General features: G+C 35.6%; 1 protein-coding gene across 1 annotated transcript in view; it reads left to right on the top strand.

The window, feature by feature from the left end:
• Window positions 1–23,924, top strand: part of ADCY2 (adenylate cyclase 2) — a 205,765-nt gene that overhangs the window by 147,711 nt on the left and 34,130 nt on the right. Inside the window, exons 13-16 of the mRNA XM_059477068.1 lie at window positions 1,641–1,710; window positions 4,051–4,148; window positions 9,998–10,082; window positions 22,042–22,179. Of these exons, the coding sequence (XP_059333051.1) occupies window positions 1,641–1,710; window positions 4,051–4,148; window positions 9,998–10,082; window positions 22,042–22,179 (391 nt within the window). The remainder of the gene's footprint in view (window positions 1–1,640; window positions 1,711–4,050; window positions 4,149–9,997; window positions 10,083–22,041; window positions 22,180–23,924) is intronic.

The raw sequence follows: 23,924 nt of genomic DNA, 5'->3' as shown, positions 1-23,924 counted from the left end.
AGCCTCTGAAAACGTGAGCTTGTGATGTGGAGTATGAGGCAGCACGTGCTCTAAATGGCACTCCTGACTTCACATGCCATCAAGTGTGTAACCAAATTGGGCCCTTGGGAGTAGATCTGCAGAGAGAACTTTTTAGCAGTGTGCTGATGATAATTAAATCAATCCACCTGTCAGATACTATTAGGAAAAACAGGACATTTGTTAACAATTTGGGGAAGAGGGTTACTTCTTGTTTAATTTTTGTAACTAAATGGAAAAACCTTTCATTTTCACAGTTTATCAAAAATATTCTGCAAACTGAATGTTTTCTCCAGTATATTACAGCTGAACTTAAACAAAATCATGCTTTTTGTACACCAGCCTTTCAGTTCTTTCTTCTCAGAATCCTAACTGTGATCACATAGATGGGAACTGCTGCAGAGGAAAAAGGGAAATATATTTTTGAATTAAGCATTCTGAGAACTGAATATGTTTACAGACCCTTTTTTTTTTTAATGCAACTGATTGCACAGGAACAGGGATGGTCTCCCAGGCAAGGAAACAAATATTTTCCATTTCACAAATTAAAGCTAATAGCTTACACTCCACTCTGTCCACTCCTGTTCCCCAGGACTTTAATTTAGGTTATGTTCCACTGTGGTTCACTGCTGCTACTTATTTGTATTATAGACTGTCAGTTGAGACATTCCCTTTTATTTAGGAGGCATTAGCTACACTACTAGTTTAGAGCCTAATTTAAAGTTATTGCTGGAAATGTTGGGAAAAAATCTCGGTCCCTGCTATTATTGTTCAAGCTCAAGTACTGCATGTCCACAGAACTATTCTGTTTAATTAACTTTTTGTTTTCAAATTTGTGTTGTGCCTTTGATGTACAAGCAGCCAAACCCTCTTGACATTTAAATATTTTATATATTTTCAAGTGTCTGTTAAAATAAATGTAGACTTTCATATGAGAACATCTCATTTTGTAAAAGTTATGTCAAGCTTTTTCTAGGTTTACTTAGTTTAAAATAGGTTTTTCATTTCAATGCAAGTATTTATGCTATTTCTCATGTTAAAGCAGGGAAGAAGGTTTTATAATCAGGAAGAAGATTGAAAATTACCTCTGTAGTACAGAGCTGTGGTGAAGAGACAGAAACAGTTCAAAGACAAAATCCCTCCACCTCTTTTAATAATTTTTGTTACATTTTTGTTTGCAATAGGAGTTTGTGAAGTGTAGCTTACCTACCCACCACTCCTGCATATTGTAACAGTGCCTTTCCTAAAGGTGCCTTGTCAAGGCCTGTTTTTGTCTCAGGTCCTCCTCTGTCCACTGGATATACTACAGTATTTTGGGCATGATTGGAATATCACTGTTAGAGTTCCATCATGTAAATCTCTCAGTCCATTCTCCTTAGGTATGATCAACAGAAAAACAATTATTCATTTGAGCTTTTTTCATATGTACCTTAGCAATAGAAGCCAAAAAGGAGAGGGGATTTTCAGTTTCCACTTTACTGCAGTGAAATTCACCATATACACTGCAATACGTGAACTTGCTTAATTCCAACTTATTTTCTTATTTTGCTGCATTTCAGTAATAGAAAAGGACAGGACTGCTTTCTTCCTATGTCAGTGATAACGTTCCTTCTCTTTTCTAGGCAGTGGCTTAAATCTGAAGACATTCAAAGGATATCACTTCTTTTCTACAATAAGACTCTGGAAAAAGAAGTAAGTTATTTTCAATGAGTTCAGTAAGTCAGGCCTTTTCATTGTTTTATGGTCCTGTGGACCTTGAGTGTATTTCTACTCACTGACAGCTTCAGCAGGAAGACTGGGGAGTTGTCTCTTTCTGCTTTCTCATGAGCAGCCTGATGGCAGCTGATGGCTGAACAGCTATGCGTTCCTTTGGGGAAGTAAGAGGTAGGTGGGACCACAACTGGCTGTGTAAATTGGTGAATTTGATGAGAAGGGGCTAGAGGAAGTATTGCCCTGCTGTGCTCACACTGTCCAGCAAGTATCCTCTGTGTCCCATGTGGTGGCTGAATACCTACTTAGCTATTTTTGTAGATATCTTTCAGTTCAAAGCATCCAAAAGGATTTTCAGATTCTTTCACAGCTCAGCAGAATAGTTGTTATGGCCATCTGACAAAGGCATGTGTTGCTTGGCAGTGCATAGGGTGGAAAAGGTTTCAAGGCTCCTTGAGCCTGTTTTGAAGACTTCCTAAGAAAGAAGACCTGGTGTGGTCTCATCCTTGGTGTTTGGGGGTTCACTGATTGAAACAAAGCCATGCCTGTCACAGCACATGAGATTTTAATGTGGTTCTTACTAACCAATGAATTCTGAAAGAGAAATTGAGGGAAATGCATTATTATGTGTACTTTAGACAACGACTTGGGAGAAAATTTGGAAGCTAAGTTATTTGGCTGAGTCAATGATCCCAGTAGAAATCCAATATCTTGATGTAGAATGCTGGGGAATGGCAAAGAGCTAATTGTTATTCTTGGATCCATCTTTTTAATATCTTCTTTTGTCACCTTTTAATGACTCAAGAGTCCAGTATTTTCTTTAAGGAACTTAGTAAGAAGTCTGCTTTTGATTTAAACAGAAGCTTTTCTGGCCTTATGGGACCTGAAAGTACAGAAAAATAATAAAGCAAAACAATTGTTTAGCCTAAGGAGTGAATTGGCTGCCTTCATTAGGAAATGCCTGGAGAAGTGTGAAACACTGAAACAAATTTAAATGTAGATTGGAATTCTGTGATATTTTAATAGCAGCTCAAGGTTCAAAATTGTTGAACAGGACCACTACAAGCATACTCAACAGGTGGAAGAGCAGAACTTGCTGCAGAGGTACCCATCAAGCAAAGACATACTTGTGCCTTGTAATCCAGTTAGATAAGTGATAAGAATTGATTTTAATTTTTTTATACAATTCAAAATTAAAAAAAACTGTTGTGTTACCAAAGTGAGTTTCTACATATTCATGTAAAGTTTGGTGCACTGGTTTCATAGGCAGAACTTGGAATTAAGCACAGAGATACAGCTGTGTGTTTGTAGTTGGAAGGCACAGCTCACGCACTTTCCATTTTCTGAAGTTTGCATCTCCAGCACTTTGTGAAAATAATCTTTGGTATTTTTTTTCTTAGTAATTAAATCTTGAACTTTTATCTTTTGAAAAGAAAGAACCAAAGCAACCTAGTATAGAGTAAGTAACTTTAATAGCTACTTAGATCATTTCCCTTTGAGTACTTAATTGGTTTCAACCTAGATATATCTATCTCAAATAGCAGAGCAACTCTGATAAATATTTCATTGCTTAATTCCCATGTCTCTAGACAGACTAATTAGAGATAAATAGATTTTTCTCATGACAAAACAGATCAAATTGACTCTCTCCTAAGAATATCAAGTGTTTAGTAGTAACATAACATTAGTAGTGGACATATGAAGCCTTTTAACGAAGATATAAAATATTTTAATTGAAGTAATAATATAGGTTCAGTAAATATCAGTGTGCTTCCTAGGTATGCTCTGTAGCACAGTTTACACTTTGCTACTTTTTGTGCTCAGAAGTTTCCTGTGTAAATTATTATTGCATTTTTTGTAACTGTTTCAGCCCATTCAGTATTTATCAATAATCGAAAATCAGTTTGAGGAATTAATCACAAAGAATTTTGGAATCTGAAGTATGCTCGGTCATTCCTAAAAATATTTTAACTTATGGTTAAACTTTTTCATTTTTGTGGGTTTGGGTTTTTTTTCTTTTTGGGAGAGGAATTTTTTTGTTAATTAAACTTTTTATATTGAGTTTGGGATATTGAGTTCAGTGGAGGAACAAGGCCAAACCATTTGACATAACTGTTCTTCAATAAGCGAAAGTATTAATGCCATGTCTGATAACCCCTAGCCCTGTGTGAGTGGATGTGAAGTCACTGAAGAACAGGAAATTGACTGTTGCTAAGAACTGCCCATACATTTGTGCATCTTTAAGCTGATAATTCAGTTGGAATGTATTTTATCTGCTTTGGCAATTTTGTTTTCAATATTTGCTTTTATTTTTTTTTTTAGTATCGAGCAACTACTCTGCCTGCATTCAAGTACTATGTGACTTGTGCCTGTCTCATATTCTTCTGCATTTTTGTTGTACAGATTCTCGTATTGCCAAAGTAAGTGATATTTAATGTGTACTTGTTCCTATGTATATTTTCTCATTAGTGTAAAAAAAGAAATATAAGTTAAAAAAATTGGAATTGTTAGTTTGCATATGTCAGTTCATGGAAATTAAATTGAACAGAAAAGACTGGGGATTTCAGCCAATTTTCAAAGTTAGGCTTCTTTCTAATTTTAAACACTGTTGATAGTGTGATGCCAAACATTAGTAAAATTTCTTCATTCCTTTTAGTTTCTCTCATTACATTTAAAAATAAGTGTGACAGTTGGGCATTAGAGTGAGACAAAATGGATTACAGACTTGGCACTGTGATAAATCACTGTATTTAACTTATGACTATGATAATACTGCTATACAGAGTATGAAAACAGAGCATTAATAACCATAATGGCTACATTTATAAAATTAATTTTGGAATATTAAAATCCATTTCTGGAATAAATCTTTTTATCTGAATTTATGCATTATAAGATAATTTATATTTGTACTTTTTGTCAAAAGGCTGAAAAGTGGAAGACAATTCCAATATAGGATGTTTTATTAGATTTCTTAAAAATTTTGTGGCTGATTGTTTACAAAGTGAAAAGTTGGTTTTGTTTTATAGCAATTCTTTCTAAAGCAAACAACTTCATATTCCCTGTCATATAGTAATTCTTAACTCATAGTCCTTTCTCCTGTAGAGTACTTTCAAGATTATTATTTATAACCACAGTTGTGTGATTGGTCTTGTTCTGTAGTATTTACTCACATTTTAGTTCAAAGCTAGAAGGAAGTGCTAGGGAATTATAAATTGACTTTCTATAGTGCAGACTTATAACAAGTATAAAGTTTTATGGATTTCTATTCAGATGTTACAGCAGCAGTTTCCCTGCAAATTTCTCAAATGGAGGCACAAAGCAAGGGACACTCTTCCAAGAATTCAGCAGTATCCTGTACCTGTTTGAGTGTGACTTTGGGTATTATTAAAAATAGGAAATTAAGACACAGAAAATTTTATTTTACAAGCTCATACTGTATTTTGATAAGTAAAATAATTAGTTCAAAACTCATGTTTTGCCACATCCCAAAAGCCAAAGGTGGATCTAACTGCTCCCAGCCAGCAGTATGATTTTTTTGTTTTTATTTTAGTAATAAAAATTAATCTAGATTTATCATCTCTCTTACATGTGGTCAGGCGTTCATTTTGCTCTATCCTTACTATGTTGCTTAAACTAATTCTTTATTTCATTAAAATCGATCAGAATATCAGTGAAATCTAGGGAGCTGTATTCAGCTAAGGAAAATATCCTCCAACTTGCTGTTATTTCTGATATTTCTAACATCAGAGCAAAAGACACTTATAAATGCTTTGTCATTTTCATTACCAAAATGTTGTGTCTTATGATCGTTTTATAGGCCTGCATATCAAGTTGTAAAAGCAAAAGTGTAAAATCAGGTATTACCAACACTAATTGTATTCAGCTTCAGGTGATCTGTGGATTATTTTAATAGATGCAAAAATGGAACCCAGAAAGGCAAGGTATTATATAGTCACCTGCATCTTTTCTAGAAAATTAGGAGCATTGCAAGTTGAAAACAACAACAACAAAAGCTGAAAAACCACCAATGTATGTAGTCATCACAAATGCAACTTAAATTGAACATACTCTGATGCTGCAAATGTTATTTCCTTCTAAAATTCGATCTACCCTTTTTGTTTTCTTCCAAAAGTTCTCCAGGATTTTTAAATGGTGTTCTAATGAAGACAGGAAGATGGACTAAATCTGTCAATGGGTTTTATTGATTTAGGATTCCATTAACCTGGTTTTGCAATAGTGTAATATCATTGATTTCTGTGCAGGCACACAGTCTGCTACTTAAAAGTAGATTTGGAGATATTTGATGATGGATAACATCCAGCAAGTTGCAAGTATTAAGTAATATTTTCAAGATCACCAGACATTTTTTTCAAGGCTGGAAAAATTTATTAATGTCTTAATTTTCTTGGGGTTAGTAAAGTGATGTGCTGTTTTAATAATAAGCTTTACACAAAGTGATAATTATAAATTTAATCAAGAAAACAATATCTTGGGGTGAAATATATGATGAGGAGTAGGTCTTCGTTGACATTAAATGAAAGAAAAATCTTTATCATTACATTTCCTTGGAACAGGCCTGTGGTAGCTCTCTAGAATTCTTGGCTTACCAAGTGAGAGAAGTATGCCTATTAATTCACAGCAACCCTACACTCTATTTAAGCAAACAGAATTTCTACTAGTATGGAATTGGTAGTGTTGGTTGTTTGAAATACAGACTGGTGAATTGATCAAAGTATATTTCTGTTGAACAGGAGGTATTTCTTGTAGTATTCAAGTAAGAGATTGTATTTAGGCTACATTTAAGATTCTTCCCAAATCTTCACTCTGAGGCCAAAAAACTGTGTCCTTTGTTCCTGAGTCATGCCAAACTAACAGTCATGGTCAGGAGGCCTTCATATTGCATTTTTGATCAGGCACAACTGAATTTCTTCATAGGAGAGGGAGTACTCAGAAAGTTTGTCCGAAAGCAGGCACGGAAGATATAAGATGGTATAAGTGAAAGGAAAGCATTATTACTAACTCTTTTTCTGCTGTATTAAAACAAACAAACACCAACAATTCAAGTGGAATTATAAAACTGAACTGATACTGTTTTAACGTTGAAACTGCCACACAGTCTCCATAGATATTGAATCTTTTGATGGCTTAGTGAAAGTATCAATGCCTTTAAGAAATAAATAGCTACTATTACATACCAAAAAAGTCTGAATTCAGTATTGGCTTGTATAATTGTCAGTTGCAGTGGCTTCATTTGATTTTATCACCTCAAGAGAATTTGCAGTCCTGTTGTTCAGAACGTGGATAACAATTATCTACAAGCTATGGAAATGCTCTGCATTAAAGGATATGTGCTAAAAGTCACATATTTTCCTGAAAGTTACAAAATTGTAGGAAAGAAACACATTCTTTTCTGCATTTTTCAATATCTTCCTGCATTTTTCAATATCTTTCTGCATTTTTCAATATCTTTCTGCATTTTTCAATATCTTTCTGCATTTTTCAATATCTTTCTGCATTTTTCAATATCTTTCTGCATTTTTCAATATCTTTCTGCATTTTTCAATATCTTTCTGCATTTTTCAATATCTTCCTGCATTTTTCAATATCTTTCTGCATTTTTCAATATCTTTATCTTCACCAATAAATTTCTGGTTTTCAGTTAAATAGTTACTGAGATATACATAAACATAATTTTTTTCCAATCTTGTACCACGGATAAAAATGAATTGTCCAAAGCAGGTATTTCCTAATGAAACCAGAAAAATGCAAGTTTAGCAAAGATCATAAATTATTTTGACATGGAACTACCTGGAGCTTGAAAAGTTCTCATATTGTTGCCTCACTTTTAAACTGTCTCTCTGTAGCTGATGGTCAAGGGTTATCCTGTTTGGGTTTCTGGTGGGGGACTGTAGCAGAGAGCAGAATGAGGCCATTCCTTGAAGCATAGAAGTGGCAGGTAAAAACTTACCTGGCTTAGGCAATTTCAGGAGCTCCTCTGACTAAATATTTTGCCCAAATATGTCAATGCAAGCATTTGTCAACTCTACAAAACAAAAATAAGGTTAGTTTACTGTAAAGAATTGTACTGATTTTGTAATGTTTAAGTGACAAAAAAGAAATCATATTATGGCTTTCCTATGGTCATTGCCTCAAATGAGACTTGTTTATGGTGACACTTAATTTTTAGCATTTTGCTTCTCTTCATAGCATTTTCAGCCCGCTTCTTTCCTTCTAGGAGCAGCATAAAACTGTTTTGTCTTAGCTTAAGTGAAACAGAAGTCTTGCTGTTCCCAGAAAAGAACAGGGTGTGGGGAGCAAAAATACTATAGGGGTTTTGCTCTGTTTTCACCACTCAAATCTGGATTCTAAGATACCACTTTTTATTACCTTCAGTCTTTTTCTCTTTGTCCTGTTCACCTTGCTGTGTAATTCTTGTACTCCCTCAATAACATCATTGATTATGTGAAGCTGCTACAAAGACCTTTTGTTCTTGCCTGTTGCCCGGGAGATTAAGTACTCTTTGCATAAGCTCTCTTTATGCCATGTTAATTTTATTTCCTTTGCTCTCCCGTTTCTCAAACATCTTCATTTCTTCTGCTAAAAAGATGCACTCCAAACTTGACTGATAAGGCTATTCTTGTGTTGAGCCATTTTTTAAGATGTGGAGGCCCATTTCTTCTATTCTTCATGTCAAAGAAAGAATAGTTATATTTTGAAATGTAGGAAAGGTTCTTTGAATGTTAATTAAGGACATATAAGATTGGAAGTGTTTATGCATATGTAAAAAATAAACCTGTTTCTTTCCTAACTGTTTCCGTTTTTAGTTTCCTAGTTGTTTTTTTTTTCTCTTTTCTTTCATCTCTTCTGGTGCTTATGAGATTTTTCATTTCCTGAGAGTAGAATACTAGTTTTAATACTCTGATGTACTGCTTACTGTCTCAGTCTCAATGAGAAAATCTTGGAGAACATGTATTCATAAACAATAGTGATATTCAAATGACTTTTAAAAGAAATATTATTTCATTATTATTAATATATGTTATGAATTCCCAGTTGTTTGTTTTTCATCAGCTGTGCTGATGCAGGCCAAAATCTGATGATTAATACTTAATATGTAACAAGTTCTCTGAATGTTTGGAAGGGAAGCTCATCAATTACTCTCCAAAAATGCTTTTAATGACATCAGATTGGTTGGTGATGTTAATGCTTTTTTGTTCTTTTCTGAAAATATTTTGTATAACACTATTTTTAAAACAGATCAAAATGTTTCTTAATATTTCTGGCATATAATGTCTGATAAGGTAAGATGTTTGCTGAGGCTCAAAGGAGCTGAGAAATATTTTTTAATTCTGTAAAAGTGTCAAATCTGGGGTTAAACCTGAAAGCAGGTACTCAGGTGAGGGACTTCATGAGTGCATCTAGGCCCCATGCCTAAACAAGATCTGTTACAGAGCTTCTGGTCTTCTCTTGGCATTCATTAAACATAATTAGGTTCCACTGGATCTTTCCCTAGGCAGATGTGCTGAGAAGCTCTTACATGGTGCCTGGTGGAGCAATTATGCTCTGCTGTGGTATTGCTATAGAGAGATTTCCACATTTGCAGAACAAATGAATGAAGGAATGAATGAAGGAGTGCACAGATTGTTACTGAATCCCTGTTTACTGAGTATCCAGGGATGCTGCTTTGGCTAGACCTTCCTATTTATAACACACAAGAAAAGGATGAATGGTAGCACTGAGTAAGGGTGATCAGCATCACAGCTTCTCCTGCAAGACACTGAAAATGAACATCACTGACCTGTGCAGTTTTCTGCCTTTTAGGGGTGAATGTACACCACCAGCAAGTTTATTTTGTATGTCTATTAGGCTCTATTATTATTATAAAATCAATGACAAAAAACTAGAGCAGTTAGGATCGTCTTTAATGCAGGCTTCCTAAAGTTAAAACAAAACAAGGCATTGCTTCTCCTAATGTACTCTGTTGTTATACATGTGGAAGTTATTAGCTTCTCATGTTAATAACTTTGCAAGTAAGAGGTAATTTAATTCAAGCATTCCTGAATTGAGAAAATGGCAATACAGAAATGCCAAAATGGGGAAATGCCTGCCATTAGGGTGAGGGTTTGAATTGGTTTTCCATGGTATTGGTGTTTGGAACCTGCAGCTTGCACATAGTACTTTTTCATATCATCAGTATTATAGACAAAGAAATGTCAAGTTACAAATGTATAACCAAGAAATTAATACCTGTTTTCCTTTCCTCTAGAACATCTATTCTTGGAATTTCATTTGGAGCTGCATTTCTCTTTCTTTCCTTCATTTTGTTTATCTGTTTTGCTGGACAGCTTTTGGTAGGTATTCAAGGAAATCTAATGCATTAGTTAATGGTTTCTTTGAAATAACATGTTCTGATTCTGCCAAGTCACTCTGCCTTTGCAGAGTACCAGTTAAAGGAAGAAAGAATTGCATGCTCAGGCTTCTGTGGACATTGTTTTGTCCATGTTGGTTTTCTGTAAAATGTCCTGATTTATCTGAAAAACAGAAAATGCCAATGCAGTAATTGTCTGTATTGAGACTAATATTCTTTTTCTCATATGAAACTGGATCATCTGAGAGGTTTTCATTATTGTTTGATAGATTGCCTTTTTAAAATTTTTTTTGCTATTGTGCTTACAGGAGGTGACTCATCTTATGATTGCTTTAATTTGCAGGACTGTGTATTTGTTTAAGTATTGTATAAGACCATTTTCTAACTTTAAAGAATATTTCACCATAACAATTTAATTTGAAATATAAAAATGTTTTAGTAAATTTCCAGTTTTGTCACTGAGTGCTCCAGGTGTTTTATAAAACCTACAAGTGTATGTAATATTAAGCTGAATTTAAGAATTTAATTCGCTATTTGAGCAAACCATTTTGCCTTTCAGCATGTCTCTCCTTTCAGTTCTCAAATAGATCCAACATAGAACTCCATTTATAAGGATAAGGAGTTTCAGGATTTGTAACAAAGTGAATGCAATCTGCATATGGCATCCCCACTTCTTCTCTGTCTTTGCAAAAGTTCACATAGAGAAAACTGGAAGATCTTTATAAAAAAGCACATTGAAAAGACAATTACTTCAGTATGCAGTAAAACTGTATGACAAGGTAGTTAAAGAAAAAAACAGAGGAAGCAGGTTTTTATAATTTGTCTCTCTTATGAGGCTTGTAATTAACCAGGGCATTTTTTAAAATAAAATATAATTAATATACATTTCAGTTACCTTTCCATTAAGTTAGGGACGCTGCCACTGCTCAGGAATTAATCTGAAATATAGTGCAACGATATTCTTAAATATTTTTAATCATTAGAGTGAGGTCTTAGAGGTATTGCTATTACTTAACCGCAAAAATTAGTTCTCATGTAATACTTGACTTCTGTTTGTTATTGACAGTAAACTGAGAGTAAAATGATGAAGTTAGAGTACTACTCTTGAATAAGCAAATTTTAAAAAAATCTTTCAAGGAAAAGCCAGCCTTTTCCTGTAGGAAAAAGAGGTGCTAATGAAATCAAGAAGTGCTGGCAAATACATTCTCCTGAGGCTTTTATTCATAGTATTACTTAGGAGAAATACAAATACGTTTTTCTACATTTAAAGGGATGGCTAAGAAATATCCCAAGTCAGAGTTGTAGATTTGTGCCATTTGAGTTATATCTTACACCTATTTTCAATGCCTTTTTGCCCACATCACATAAGTATTGTAAACACTGTAAATAGAAATGGAGACCTATCATTTCATTTCTGATGACTTGCCAGTTGTCATATTCTAACATAACCAACTTGAAGAGGAGTTATTTATGTCCATGTCTTTGTGAGTTCAGCTGCTCTAATACAGAAACTATGCTGCTAAGAAGATTTTAGAAAGTTATGACCATAGTTGATGCAGTGTTGTCTTTTTTCGTGTGCATGGATGTAGTTCTTAAGGTGACAAGAACCTAGGTCTTCTCCACAAGGTGGGAAACAGCTAACAGAACAAGCAATAGGTTTGCCATTCCCTTGTTCTCTCCCTAAGATTTCTTCCTTTGTGTCAAAATCCAAGCATTGTTTTGCAGCTTTAACCACAGCGACACCCTATGTTATATTTTGGTAGCATATTTATTGCACTATCTGACCCATCACTGTAAATGGTTTTGTTTTAAAAGAAAAAGTCTAAAATTTCAAAGAAACGAATAGTGATATCTGAATTTTCACGCAACAGTGCAACTGTTACAGTAATCAGGCTTTATCATCCTAAGGCTGAATAGGTTTGGGTTTGTTTGGGGTTTTTCACTCCTCTTTTTCTAAAGAAGTACATTTTGGATTCCCTTGTAGAAAGCATGTAGTAAATGTAGACTTGCTTGTGTGTACATGCCCTTGCACGCAATTACAGAGTTTAAAATCACCAAATATCTCTCAGCTAAAAATGCACCAAAAAACCTGAGAATGTTTTGTGCCTGTCTGATCCTGAGAGATGAAATGGGGTGAGTTAACTACCAGGCACTCAGCCAGCTGCTCACTCACTCTGCCTCGCTCAGAAGGATGGGGTAGGACAATACAATAAGAAAGCTCATGGCTTGAGGTAAGGCAGGGAGATCACTGACCAGTTATTTTCAGAGAAAATGAAGACTGAACTTGGGGATAATTGCTGACATTTATTGCCAATTAGGATAGATTGGTGTTGTAAGAAACAAAACCAAACATTAAAGCCACACCATTACACCTCCCTTTCCCAAATTTACCTTCACTCCTCTTCTCCAGAGTCCTCTACCTTCTGTCAGCCAGTACAAGTAGGGGAGAGTGGTTGGTGAATAGACATTCCTCTCTGCTGCTCCTTCCTTTTCCAATTCCGCCCTACTCAATTTTAAGGACTCCATAGGCTGCAGTTCCTTCAGGAACATCAGCTGCTCCAGCACAGGTCTTCCATGAGCTGCAGTATGGTCATCTGCTCCAGCATGGAGGGGCTGCTCCTCCAGCCTTGGGGTTTCCTCTTCTGTTTCTCCTTTTGTGTTTCCTCCTCCTCCCTCTGCCCAGCATTTTGGGCTTACTCTTGCTCTGTCTGGTGTTCCCAAGGAGCCCAGCCAGGGTCAGGCCTCACCAACAACCTGAGCTCCAGAACTGCAGTAGCAGTCAAATGTTTACAGGATTCTTACAAGATTTAGAGTGGGACCTGAAATGCCAGTAGAGACAGCAAAATCTAAGTTCAGTTTAGGACACTTGGATATCACTGTGTTATATGTGCTTGTCTTAGTACTTTTGACACTCTGCATTCTCAGTCTTCACCTATTCCAAATGGCTGTAACCACCACAGAGTAAGTCCCCCAAAAACCAACACTGAACAATTTTCTCTGTTTTATTTTCATTTCATTGGCAAAACAAAAAAACTCAATCCAGACTGTAATGCTAAAATTACTAGCTTTTATGGAATTTAATTGCAATATTGTAAGAATAGATTTATGCTCACTGTTTCACTCTGAGTTTATTAATTGATTCTGCTGTTCAGCAGCACTGCAGCATGGCCCAGCTCAGTCTGGGGTGAAGTGATAATTCAGCCATTAGAGAAGAATAGGAATCTTTCCATCAAATGATGCAGCACCGTAGCAGCACAAATAAGGAGGTTACAGACTTCCAGAGCCTGTCTTTGTGGCATCCCCTGCTGGTCATGGGCGAACAGGCCAAGGGCAGGGATAGCTGACAGTTCTCACGGAAACAGTCATTTGCCCATAGGCATTAAACCTTGCTCAATCCTAGCTAAAATGGCATATATCCTGAAACTTGAAAGGAATTTATACCATCTATATTCTAATTATTTTTTGTGCCTATTAATTTTTTAATATGTTTTGGTTTTTTTTCATAGTCACAGTATTCAGAGATACTCAATCTTAAAGAGTGTGAGTATTTTTTGTTATAAAGATAATTCTTATCTTATTTTTTCATATTTTAAATGTAGGCCTTTCTTTTTAATTAATTTTGAATATTTTCTTTGATTTTTCCTTGAAGAGTTTCTTTCCCAGATAGAGGGATAGAGGACGGTGATTGTCCTTTAGCTCATTTTTTTTCTGTGTCCCTTTATCTTCTTGAAGTACAGATGAGTTCATAGAATGCATGAGAAATGCCTCAGACCTGGTAAGTGTTAGATGTGTTTTACCTCCCGCTGTGAATGCAAGGAAGCAATCATCTGGTACCTAAATGATACCTTGGAAAATGTAATGCATTCAGTGGGAAAAAACCACACTAAGCATGCAGCAGAAAGATCTTTGAAGTAGCTGAGGTAGCTGACCAAAGAAGTATTAATCTCAAGCAGATGTTATTTATGCGTTGTTCTTTATGCACTGTCTCAAAAATCTGCTTGCATTACCTGGGACATACTTGCACTTAATTGATGTGACATTGTCTTTGTGCCAGTAACATTTTATTATTATGAATTTTTTTTTGCATATATTTATACCTTGCAAACTTGACTACTTAACAGAGAAGATAGAATTAATGTCGTCTCATTTGGACATGTTTATAGTCTCTCTTAGATGCCCAATTGAATAATGGAATTAGAAGAACACACTACCAACAGAATAGACAGCAGAAAATAATTGGCTTCACAGTCGAGAAAGATGGTCTGATTTGAGGTTACTGAAGTCTCTGACAAAGGGCAGCCAGTACATGAGCCCTATTCCTGCTAGAAGAGGGCACATAATTTACACCACATCACTGCATACAGAGTGTTCTTTACCTTTTTTCCGCAGGGGTTTGTATTTCATTCTAAAGTAATTGGCATTGGTACTTAGGTAGCGTCATAACTAAAGCGTACACATAAGATATTTAAAAGCTCTGTAAGGAGAGGAATGTTAGCACCAGCACTACTTGGAAATTATTTTCAATCTGGAATTTTACCTTTGAAATAAGTGTCTTTTAATGCAGATATAGATGAAAGATTCATTTCTTCAATAGTAAGGCTTTGCCTGTAAATGAAGATTAAAACAGGGATGTTTAGGCAAGGAAAACCTAAAGAGGCACTTTGGCACCTACAACAGGGTCCATGAAGGAGGCTCATCAATCCTAAAAGTCATTCTGATGAGTCTCTAGCAGAGGCACTACAACAGCAAATTCATCACCACTTAGTTAAGTACCATGTTCAGACTTCAGGAATTGTTCTAAGTGTACTGATGCCATTAACAAAAATCCTTCTCACTCAGCCTCCTGAGTTACATGTTTACAACATTAGTTACATGATTGAAGCCACCTGAAGAATTTCCTAACTTGGTGAAAGCCACATTCTTTATGTCTAATTTGCCAAAAATTCTCTTTTAATAATTCTTTAAATCTAACAATGCTGCCCTTTAGTGTTTTTTGCCCATGATGAGATTGTAAGTTAATTTCAAATACCCAACTGTGCTTCCAAGTGTAAAAACAATTTTTCCTATCATTATTAAAAAGGCAGGAAAACAGAAAGCATCCAGATTGTTTTTAGTGGTCTGTACTGTACATGTATTACCTGAGAGCTGATACCTGTGATGTGCTAATACTGGAATATAGGCTCAGATCAGAGCTCCTGTTGTGTGAGACAGATTTTGGATGGTACGATCTCACTTGGAGGTCAAGACTTGGCCAATGTAGAATGCAGCATTTGGAAATCCTTCCTCTAATTCAGTGCCCTGAGCATTGTTCTTAAAATGTCATTCAGGTTTGATTCTTCTCAAAACTAGTGGCCCTTAAATATTTCCTGAGAAAAATTAAAACCTTGATGGGAGGGACTGAGAACATCTTAAAGTAGCAGATAACACAGTGATTGTATGTTTTCTTGAGTGAGGAAAGCAGCACAGGAAGTGCCAGGACTGAACTCTGACTGCCTAAAGGCATATTTGTATTTACTGTTAGATAATCACTGTTGTTAGAATGTATCTATTATTAATTACCCATTATTAACAGACATTTAGAATAGAGACGTGACAAGGTAAAGGCTTTGTCAAGCCTCTATGGTGGGGAAATGATGCCTTAAGTTTTCATATTTTTCAGATTCTGCACTGCCCTAGTGTGTGACTCTGAACTTTATATAGCCTGTTACCAAATTCTCTCCACAGTTTAGTTAGACAAAACAATCCTTTTCCACCCCGAGAGCCAAGGACTTAGTCACAGCTTGGGGCACAAAAAGTGTAAACAATGGCAAATTGAGGAGAGCAAATTGGGAAGATGGGACTTCATAACTTGAAGCTGTAATTGGATAATTAACCCCAGTATGTCAATGGACCAAAACTTATAAACCAATCATCCATCTCGCATCCATCTCGGGTCCATCTTGGGAAGAGCTGTGGCCAGGCTCTTGTACTGCCCAAGGTGTATCCTTTGAAGGCCTTTTAATAAATACCTACTTTATTCCTTCTTAACTCTGTCCAGCCTCTGTTCCAGGTCAGCCTGGAATACTGACGTGTTCTTTCCTTTGAATGACGCAGCTGAAGTGAACCATATGGCCATTTTAACATGACCTATTGTAAAGGATAATTAACACTGTTAATTATGTGGTGGAATTAAAAACGTAATGCTGACTTTAGTTTTTGCTGTTATTTCTTTATTCAGGATTCTAGTTTTTGTCCAGTCACTTGCATGAGGTAGAAGTTGAGTAGACTTTTCACCTGGATGCATTTTGTATGATTCAAAATTCCTGGCTTAGATTTACAGATACCACCATGAAATTAAAAATTTTGGTGTTACAGTACTTGTTTTAGAAGTACTTTGGTCCTTTTTGTCAACATTAGGAGCATTAATAAGCACGTAAAGTAAAAGCTTGTGTCTGTATAGCAAAATCCCCCTTCTCCAAGCTTAGGTGAATGTAATTTCTGTCAGCAAGTTCTTGGGGTTTGAACTTTGGTGTCTTCTTCAACTCTGAGAGAAAACAAGCATGTAAAAAATCTGAATTTTGTTTCTCTTGATTGCATTCTTTGAAGCATCGATATTGGTAAAATATAGAGTTGTGTTTGAATGCAAAATGAAAAGAACAACAATAGAACTATAGAAAATCTGATTCACTGGCTTTCTGTAAATAAGAAGTTTTCAGTGAAGATGTTCCAACCTCAACTGGCATCTGAAGGAGAAGTGTGACAGCTCTTGAAACACTGTCTTTCATCTACAACATAGCTGTCACAATTAGTTCTCGCACCAGTTCCTTGATCCCACTCCGAAAGACAGCATTCATCTTATTAAATGCTGAAGTAGGGTTTTGTGTGTGGAAAGACAACACAGGATACATTTTTAATGTCCTGAAGATTCAAAATAAGTTATTACTCATTATCATGCTGTGCTGTCATATCAGATTTAACATGTTCAGATGAAAAGGTAATACATTAGTCACCTCTCATACTACAAATACCTATTATTTCTAGTCAGAAAATGATAAACACTGAACCATATTCTGCAAGCTCCACTTAGAATAAACATTGTGATACTCTCTAATGCTGCTGAGATCTGATGTTTTATCCTCCTTGCATGCTTTCAACAACTGATTCTTTCTTTAATCTCATTCTCCATTTTATTCAGAAAATTGCAAAGGAGACATAACACAATAAAAGTGTATGATGGAATCAGCAAAATAAACCTGCCTAAGTCTGCTTTTAAGAGTGGTTTTAATGATTAATCTCACCCCTCCAGTTCTGCTTCCAGGGATTTCCCAGATTTTCAGCAGTACTGAACTGCTGCAGTAGTACTACATATGGGCTGGATCTGGACTGCTCAAGAGTGAAATGAAGTTCAGCAAATCTGTTATTCACACAGAGAATTATTAATATTCAACAGTGTATTTTTTCATGTTTTCCAAGGAATATCTACTCAATGGCTTAAAAATTTTTAGGGTTTTTTCACAAGTTTTCCTTTCAGGACTCTCACTGGCTTAACAAATAAGGTGGGAAGGGCAGATGTGCCAAATAAACAGGGGTCTTCCCCCTCCAGAACTCAGAGCTGTGCATTAACAGACTGGTAAGAAATACATCACTCTGTTGTGCTTCTGTTTGACAAGTGGAAAAAACTACCTAGAACTTAATTTTTAAAGTTGCACTCTTAACATAACTCACATTGTTCTTCTGGCTAGGGCCATCAGTGTCTTGTAATTTTAGGAAGAGCAATGGAAATAATCCCTCTTATTGATTAATCACATTGTCTGAATGATATATTGTTTCCTGAAATTTCTGTTGTTTTCCAGGCCTGTTCTAACTGATAAAGTTCCTTTTTTTTTGCCTTAATGATACCAGAAAAAAATTATTTGAAGAAGTGTAGAGATTCAGCCCAATAAGTTCTTCCTTGCTGAAATATATTAGCAGGGTCAGATGATATTGTTCAAAAATCTTGTAAGCAAAGAAAAATTGGAATTATTGCAAGGCATTTTAGTACAGAAGCTACATAAACCTGTACCTGTTTTCCAGACACTTTGAAAACAAAGGGAGTTCTCAGCAATACATGCTGTTCTCAGCATGGGCATTGCTAAGTAGTCTCAGCAATTCTATACTATAATTTTTTTCAATTATTACTTTCAGATACAAAGAAAGTTCAAATTTAACAATTGGAAGCACTGATGTTAAAGTAGAAAAGTTTGAAAAGTCACCATCAATTGATGCTGACATTCTTGTACTTAGATACTGGAGTTCAGCAGAGATTTTTTTCTGTGTGAAAGTTAGTTTTATCCTCAGAATTAAGATAACAAAAACCATTAAGATAACACAAATTGTTTATGTGAGTAGAGAAAACTCAATTGACATTGTGTAGCGCTACTAAAACACAACACTAAAACACTTTTTTTTCCAACATGGTTTTACATTTTTTACTGAGACATAATTTTTAAAGTTTTGAAATTGAAAGTAAGGGCTGCTAGAACTTGTTGGGCCCAGTGGAGGTCAGGAGCTGGGAAGTGCTCCTTCCCAACCCACTGAAGCAAAATTTGATGGAATTCAATCCCAGGGAGGGGATCCTCCTGTCCCACTCCCACTGAAGTCTGACGTGCAACCTGTAGTGAGGCTGGGCACGTGTTCCCAATAGGAAAATGGGCATACACTATACACAGAGGAGCAATCACAGAGATCCACGGACAGAACAGCTCTCCTACAGCACCCATGTAAACATGATCTACACTGATGGTCTAGTTCCTTCTTTCTGGAGAATCAGGTCTGATGGGACATACACCTCCTGACTGCCATGATCCACAGGCACACTTTCACTCGTGGGTCTGGCATGTGGAGTTTTAGTCAATACAATATCCATACCCAGGCTCTGTCCCCTTTGCAAAGTGACTAGCTCAACCCTTGGGTCTTTCCAAATTCAGATCTCCTGCTTGCCAGCCAGTTCTGTTTGAATTTTCTTTGTGGTTGCACACACACTCCCCCACACACCCTGTGGGTCTCCTCGGGGACTAGTCTGAGACAGCTCAGCTCCTGACACCCTCAGCTGTACACCTACGTGATCTCTCTCCAGTGGCACCATCCTGTGCCCCTTGCCATCTAGTCCAGCATGAAGTTTGCTGCTATTCACACGCATGCAGGCTCAGAATAAGGACTGCACTTACACCTACACATGAGGATGGTTAGAGACAGAGTTCAGTAACAATATGCAATAGACTCATTTAGAAAAGTGTTCACCTGCATCCATTTCCTTTCATCCCTTCTTGTCACCATCTACCTATATTTGTACATATCTGATCCAGGTTTATGCTTTTCTTTCCTCTCCTGTGTCCCATCCCCTAAATGCCATGTAAGTTTTCCACATACCCACAATGCCTTTAAGATATACCATCAGGTTTTACACAATTCCAAATTTCTGCCCACTAGCAAAATTAACTATCCTGTGCTAGCCTGGTAGCCTTTTAGGCAGGAATCACCCTGGAAAGGAAGATTTTTTCCAGGGCATCCTGGAAAGGAAGATTTTTCATTGAAGGTTCTTGGTAGGTTTCCCATCAAAAATCATGACTGCAGCAACCTCTTTCCATCATCTTACAAGCAGCAAATTCAGTGGCTTCTGTTTATGATGTTACTCATCAACTGTCATTGCCCTTTTGATAATCACCATTTGTGTTTGATTTGATTAGCCTCTCATCAGGTAGTATAAACCCTGTAAAATTCATAATACAATTTATTTTGTTTAGACCATATAATTTATTTCTATCATTCGCTTACTTTCTTGGAATTTCTAATCCTAAAGGCTTTCTTTGAATGGTCTGTAATGTAATGTAATTCAGAAAGAACACAGTGTACAGCTTCATATATATATATATATATTTATATATATATATATATAAAACTTCTTAGCTATTTTATATTCCTAGTGCTTTTTCAGTGTACTTGTCTAGTTTTCTGTGTCTAATGCAATTTAAGCTTATCCAGCTGCTTTTAAATTTCCAAGAAAATCACAGAACAACGTAAGTTAAGTTGTAGTAAAGCTCCAGGTGAGCTATAATAAAGGTAAAGAGTAATTGGGGCACGATTTCATGACTGTTTTAATTTGCCATAAATCCATGCTCCCTGACTAATTGGGTTTTAGGCAGACTAGACAGATAACTGAATGATTCATTTTCACTCAGATCCATTCCCTGCATCCATCGGGACACCTCCCTTCTGTAGCAACAGCAGCAATCAATACTTTGTGCTTTTTACTATATTGAAGTGGGACGGATGACAAACTTTTTTGTAAAATCTATGTGTAGTTTCAAATTATCTTGAAATTTGCTATGTACTTAGGACTGAAGAACAAGGTTGGAGAGTCAAAAAGGCTTTTGAGCAGGAAATTTTTGTTCAGAAATGCAGATCTTTTGAGTTTATGTTTCTGGGTGGGTTTTTAGTAAGGGAGAAGAGTAATGTTTATATAAACTGATATGTTTATATAAACATATGTTTATATAAACTGCCTGATATTTTCCCTATTTTTTGTCCCTCCTTAAGATTCCAGTGATTGTTTTGACCTTCCTGGAACTGAATTCAGAATCTGTCCAATTCAGTATGCAAAACTCCCTGTCATAAATGGAAACAATATGTGAAAAAGCTCTGCATATACAGTGAATTTGTCCAAATAATGTATAATTAGGAGCAAAGTATTTACGTGCAGAATGATAAAGATTGTCATGCAAAATACACCCCACATGTAGGGTAGTGGTATAATTTAGCATGATGTGCCATAGCTATTGAACCTGAACAAATAGATCAGTGCTGTAAAATAAGTCCTATGTTTGGTAGTTTTTCGTGCTTGAGTTCCCATTTTTGAGACTTCCTGAGCTTGTATCTCTGCTGATGGCTGGGGCAAGGGTGAAAACAATATGTAAAGCCATCTCAGATGATATTAAGTAAATAGAAAACACACGTTGAAAAAACCAATTAATTTTGTGGGATTGTCATGTTCCTTAAATTTTCTTTGCCTTTTTTACAGGAGTTTGCATGAAACTGAATTTGACATTTGGAAAGGGCACAAGATGCTTCTAGGCAACCTTATCTCCTCATTGCCAAAGTTTTGGGAAAATTAATGTTTATTGGATGTGTCACAAATCGTTGTTTATTCTTTGTGAGCTGCTTGTGCCTCTAGGCACTATGCATGTATGAATGGAGACTTTGCAATGTCTTCTTAGAAACAGATGAAATGAGTCAGAGTTTTTTATTGTTAATTTTTCTCATTATACAAGAAAATTTTTCTATTCACTAAATATTTTTTGTCAAATTTTACATCCAGTTTTTTATGAAATGCTTATTTGCCTTCTGGATAGTTTTAGGGAAGGTTGTTTTACTTTGCTGAGTTATTTTCCATTTAAAATAATTACCAAATAAGACTCCAAAAAGATGAAAGAAAAACCTGAAAGCTTTCCTGTTTTGTGGGCTGCCAGGGATACATCTAGCCTTTATTCTGTGTCAAAGACTTTGCAGAGTCATTATTTACATTTTGAAGTTTCTAGAGGCTACTAAACATGACTCTTTCAATTCAGTCAAGCCAGGTCAGTTCATTTTCAAGGTTTTGATGCTGTTAAAGGTAATGACACTGCTGTCAGCTCTGTATTTTGCTATTATTAGTAGTATGTATTGAATATTTAGTAAGGTATTTGCAAATTATAATTATTTAATGGAAGTGATAATATGGCAGATATTTTAAATAAATTTTTCTTTGTGTTCATGTTTAATCATGATCTGTCATTCTCGAGAGACTATAATAATTAAATACTTCTGTGCAATGCTGTAAGATTATTACTGCCCTCAGTCTTAAGATATCTTAATTCTACCCTTGTTTATTCTAATTAAATATACTAAAGATATTTTTTTTTCCTCTTTTCCAAACTGTTTGCACTTAGCAATGTAGCAAGAAAGCATCAGCTTCATTGTTGTGGATCCTGAAATCATCTGGAATAATTGCAAACCGTCCTTGGCCAAGGATCACTCTGACATTGACAACCACTGCTATAATATTAACCATGGCTGTATTCAACATGGTAAGGGAAAAAGGGGTATTTTTTCCTGTTTTTTTGTCCACTTAAGATTTGTTGTTGTTGTTGTTATTCAGTATTTGTTTAGATGTTAAATTTATGGCCTGTTGCTATGCCAGGAACCTGCGTGGTAATTGCCAGAGACAGAAATATAAAGCAGAGCAAAAGAAAACATACTGTGTAATTGAGACCTCTTCAAACCGGATGCTCAACAAGAGCTCAGACCCTGGCTAAATTTGTTAAAGAAAAATATTATTTATAATGAACAGAAAACAATTAAATCTCAGGTTTGAATTGTGCAAGTCCCTTAGTCATCTGTGCATCGCTTAGAAAAGCAGCATTGCTGAGACAATCAAGTATCTCCTCACAGGATTTGTGGAAGACTTTGTGTGAAACAAACCAAGCTTTTTCAGTTTTGTGATGCTTCTCTGCTGACCCCAAAATTATCATAATGTATACATTATTGGTTTCACATGCTTGATTTTTTTAAATAAGAAAAAATTCAAAGTTACATCAAAACTTCAAAAGTACTGAGCTACAAATTCATTAGGGCTTAGGTTTGCTTAAGTGACTTCAACCTGTGCTTTTCTCTCCTAACAGAGAAAATTTATGTAATTTTATTATTCCTTTGCAACTATAGAGTAAATTATAGAGTAAATCTGTAAGCAATTATAGAGTAAATCTGTCATTAGTTTGCCTAAAGCATGAATCTTAATGATCTCATTTAGTCTGAAATGTCTGTTGTCTAACGGGATGAGCAGTACACGGGATCAAAAGTCTTCCTTTGTTTTGCCCTGTTGGCTAAGGTGGATTCTGTTTGTAAACCTGTGAAAGTGTTCAGTTCAGTTCTGCATCTGCAAAGTGGGAACTCTGACATTTATTCAGGCAATGTTTTCATCACAACATCAATGCATAAACATTCATGTTTCAAGCGAGTGAGGTTCAGTGCTTTTGAAATTGCAACCCTAATGCTTGCTTGAGTTGCTGGTACTTTTGTTACTTAGGATTTATAAAGGACTTAGAGATTGATAATGCCTACACTGTTTTATTTTGTTTTCCCATACTTCAGGGGACCCTTAATCAATCATTTGTTACACTAAGTACTAAACTTGTCCAAATGATGTACTGTGGGCTTTTAAATGTGAACACTTGAAATAGTTGGTAGAATATTCTCTCCGTTTTATTGTTAAATTTTTCTAGTCTTGTTAATGTTGGTTTTCTGGTCTTTCTTTTTCCTGCTTTGTTTGAAGGAGAGGAGAGAAACACAAAACCAATTCTATTTCCAAACTCTAAAATTCACCTAAGTGAATTTAGTGTGTAAGGGTGGGAGAGGTGAAACTCAAAGAAGCAGTGGCTGAAAATAATGTAAAACTGAATATAAATTGACTTTTCATCAGTGAAAGCAGTTAGCAATGGAAACAATTATTCTGAAAAGCTGTTGATTGTCCATTAGCTGAAAACTCTTTTTGAATTATAACCTTTAGCCATGCAAAAGTTATACAACAGCAAAAACCTCAGAGATTTAGTAACTTGTAAAATGAAGATCAGGCTAGATTTTCTCTTTTTTTAAACTCTTTCAATGTATCAGAAGAAAATAAAGAACCTACTTGGGTTTAAATTATACACTGATTTAGGATTCATGCATATGATTATTTATTGAGTAAAAAAATGTAAAAGGAGATATAGTCAGCAACTGTTTTTTGCTTGGACTAAAGTTCTACTAGTGCTTACAGCCCACTTCAAACTTGGCC

The sequence above is a fragment of the Ammospiza nelsoni genome, chromosome 1, assembly GCF_027579445.1.
Source record: "Ammospiza nelsoni isolate bAmmNel1 chromosome 1, bAmmNel1.pri, whole genome shotgun sequence".
NCBI classification, from domain to species: Eukaryota; Metazoa; Chordata; class Aves; order Passeriformes; family Passerellidae; genus Ammospiza; species Ammospiza nelsoni.
The sequence above is the reverse complement of the archived record's forward strand: the minus strand, read 5'-3'. Positions and strand labels throughout refer to the sequence as shown.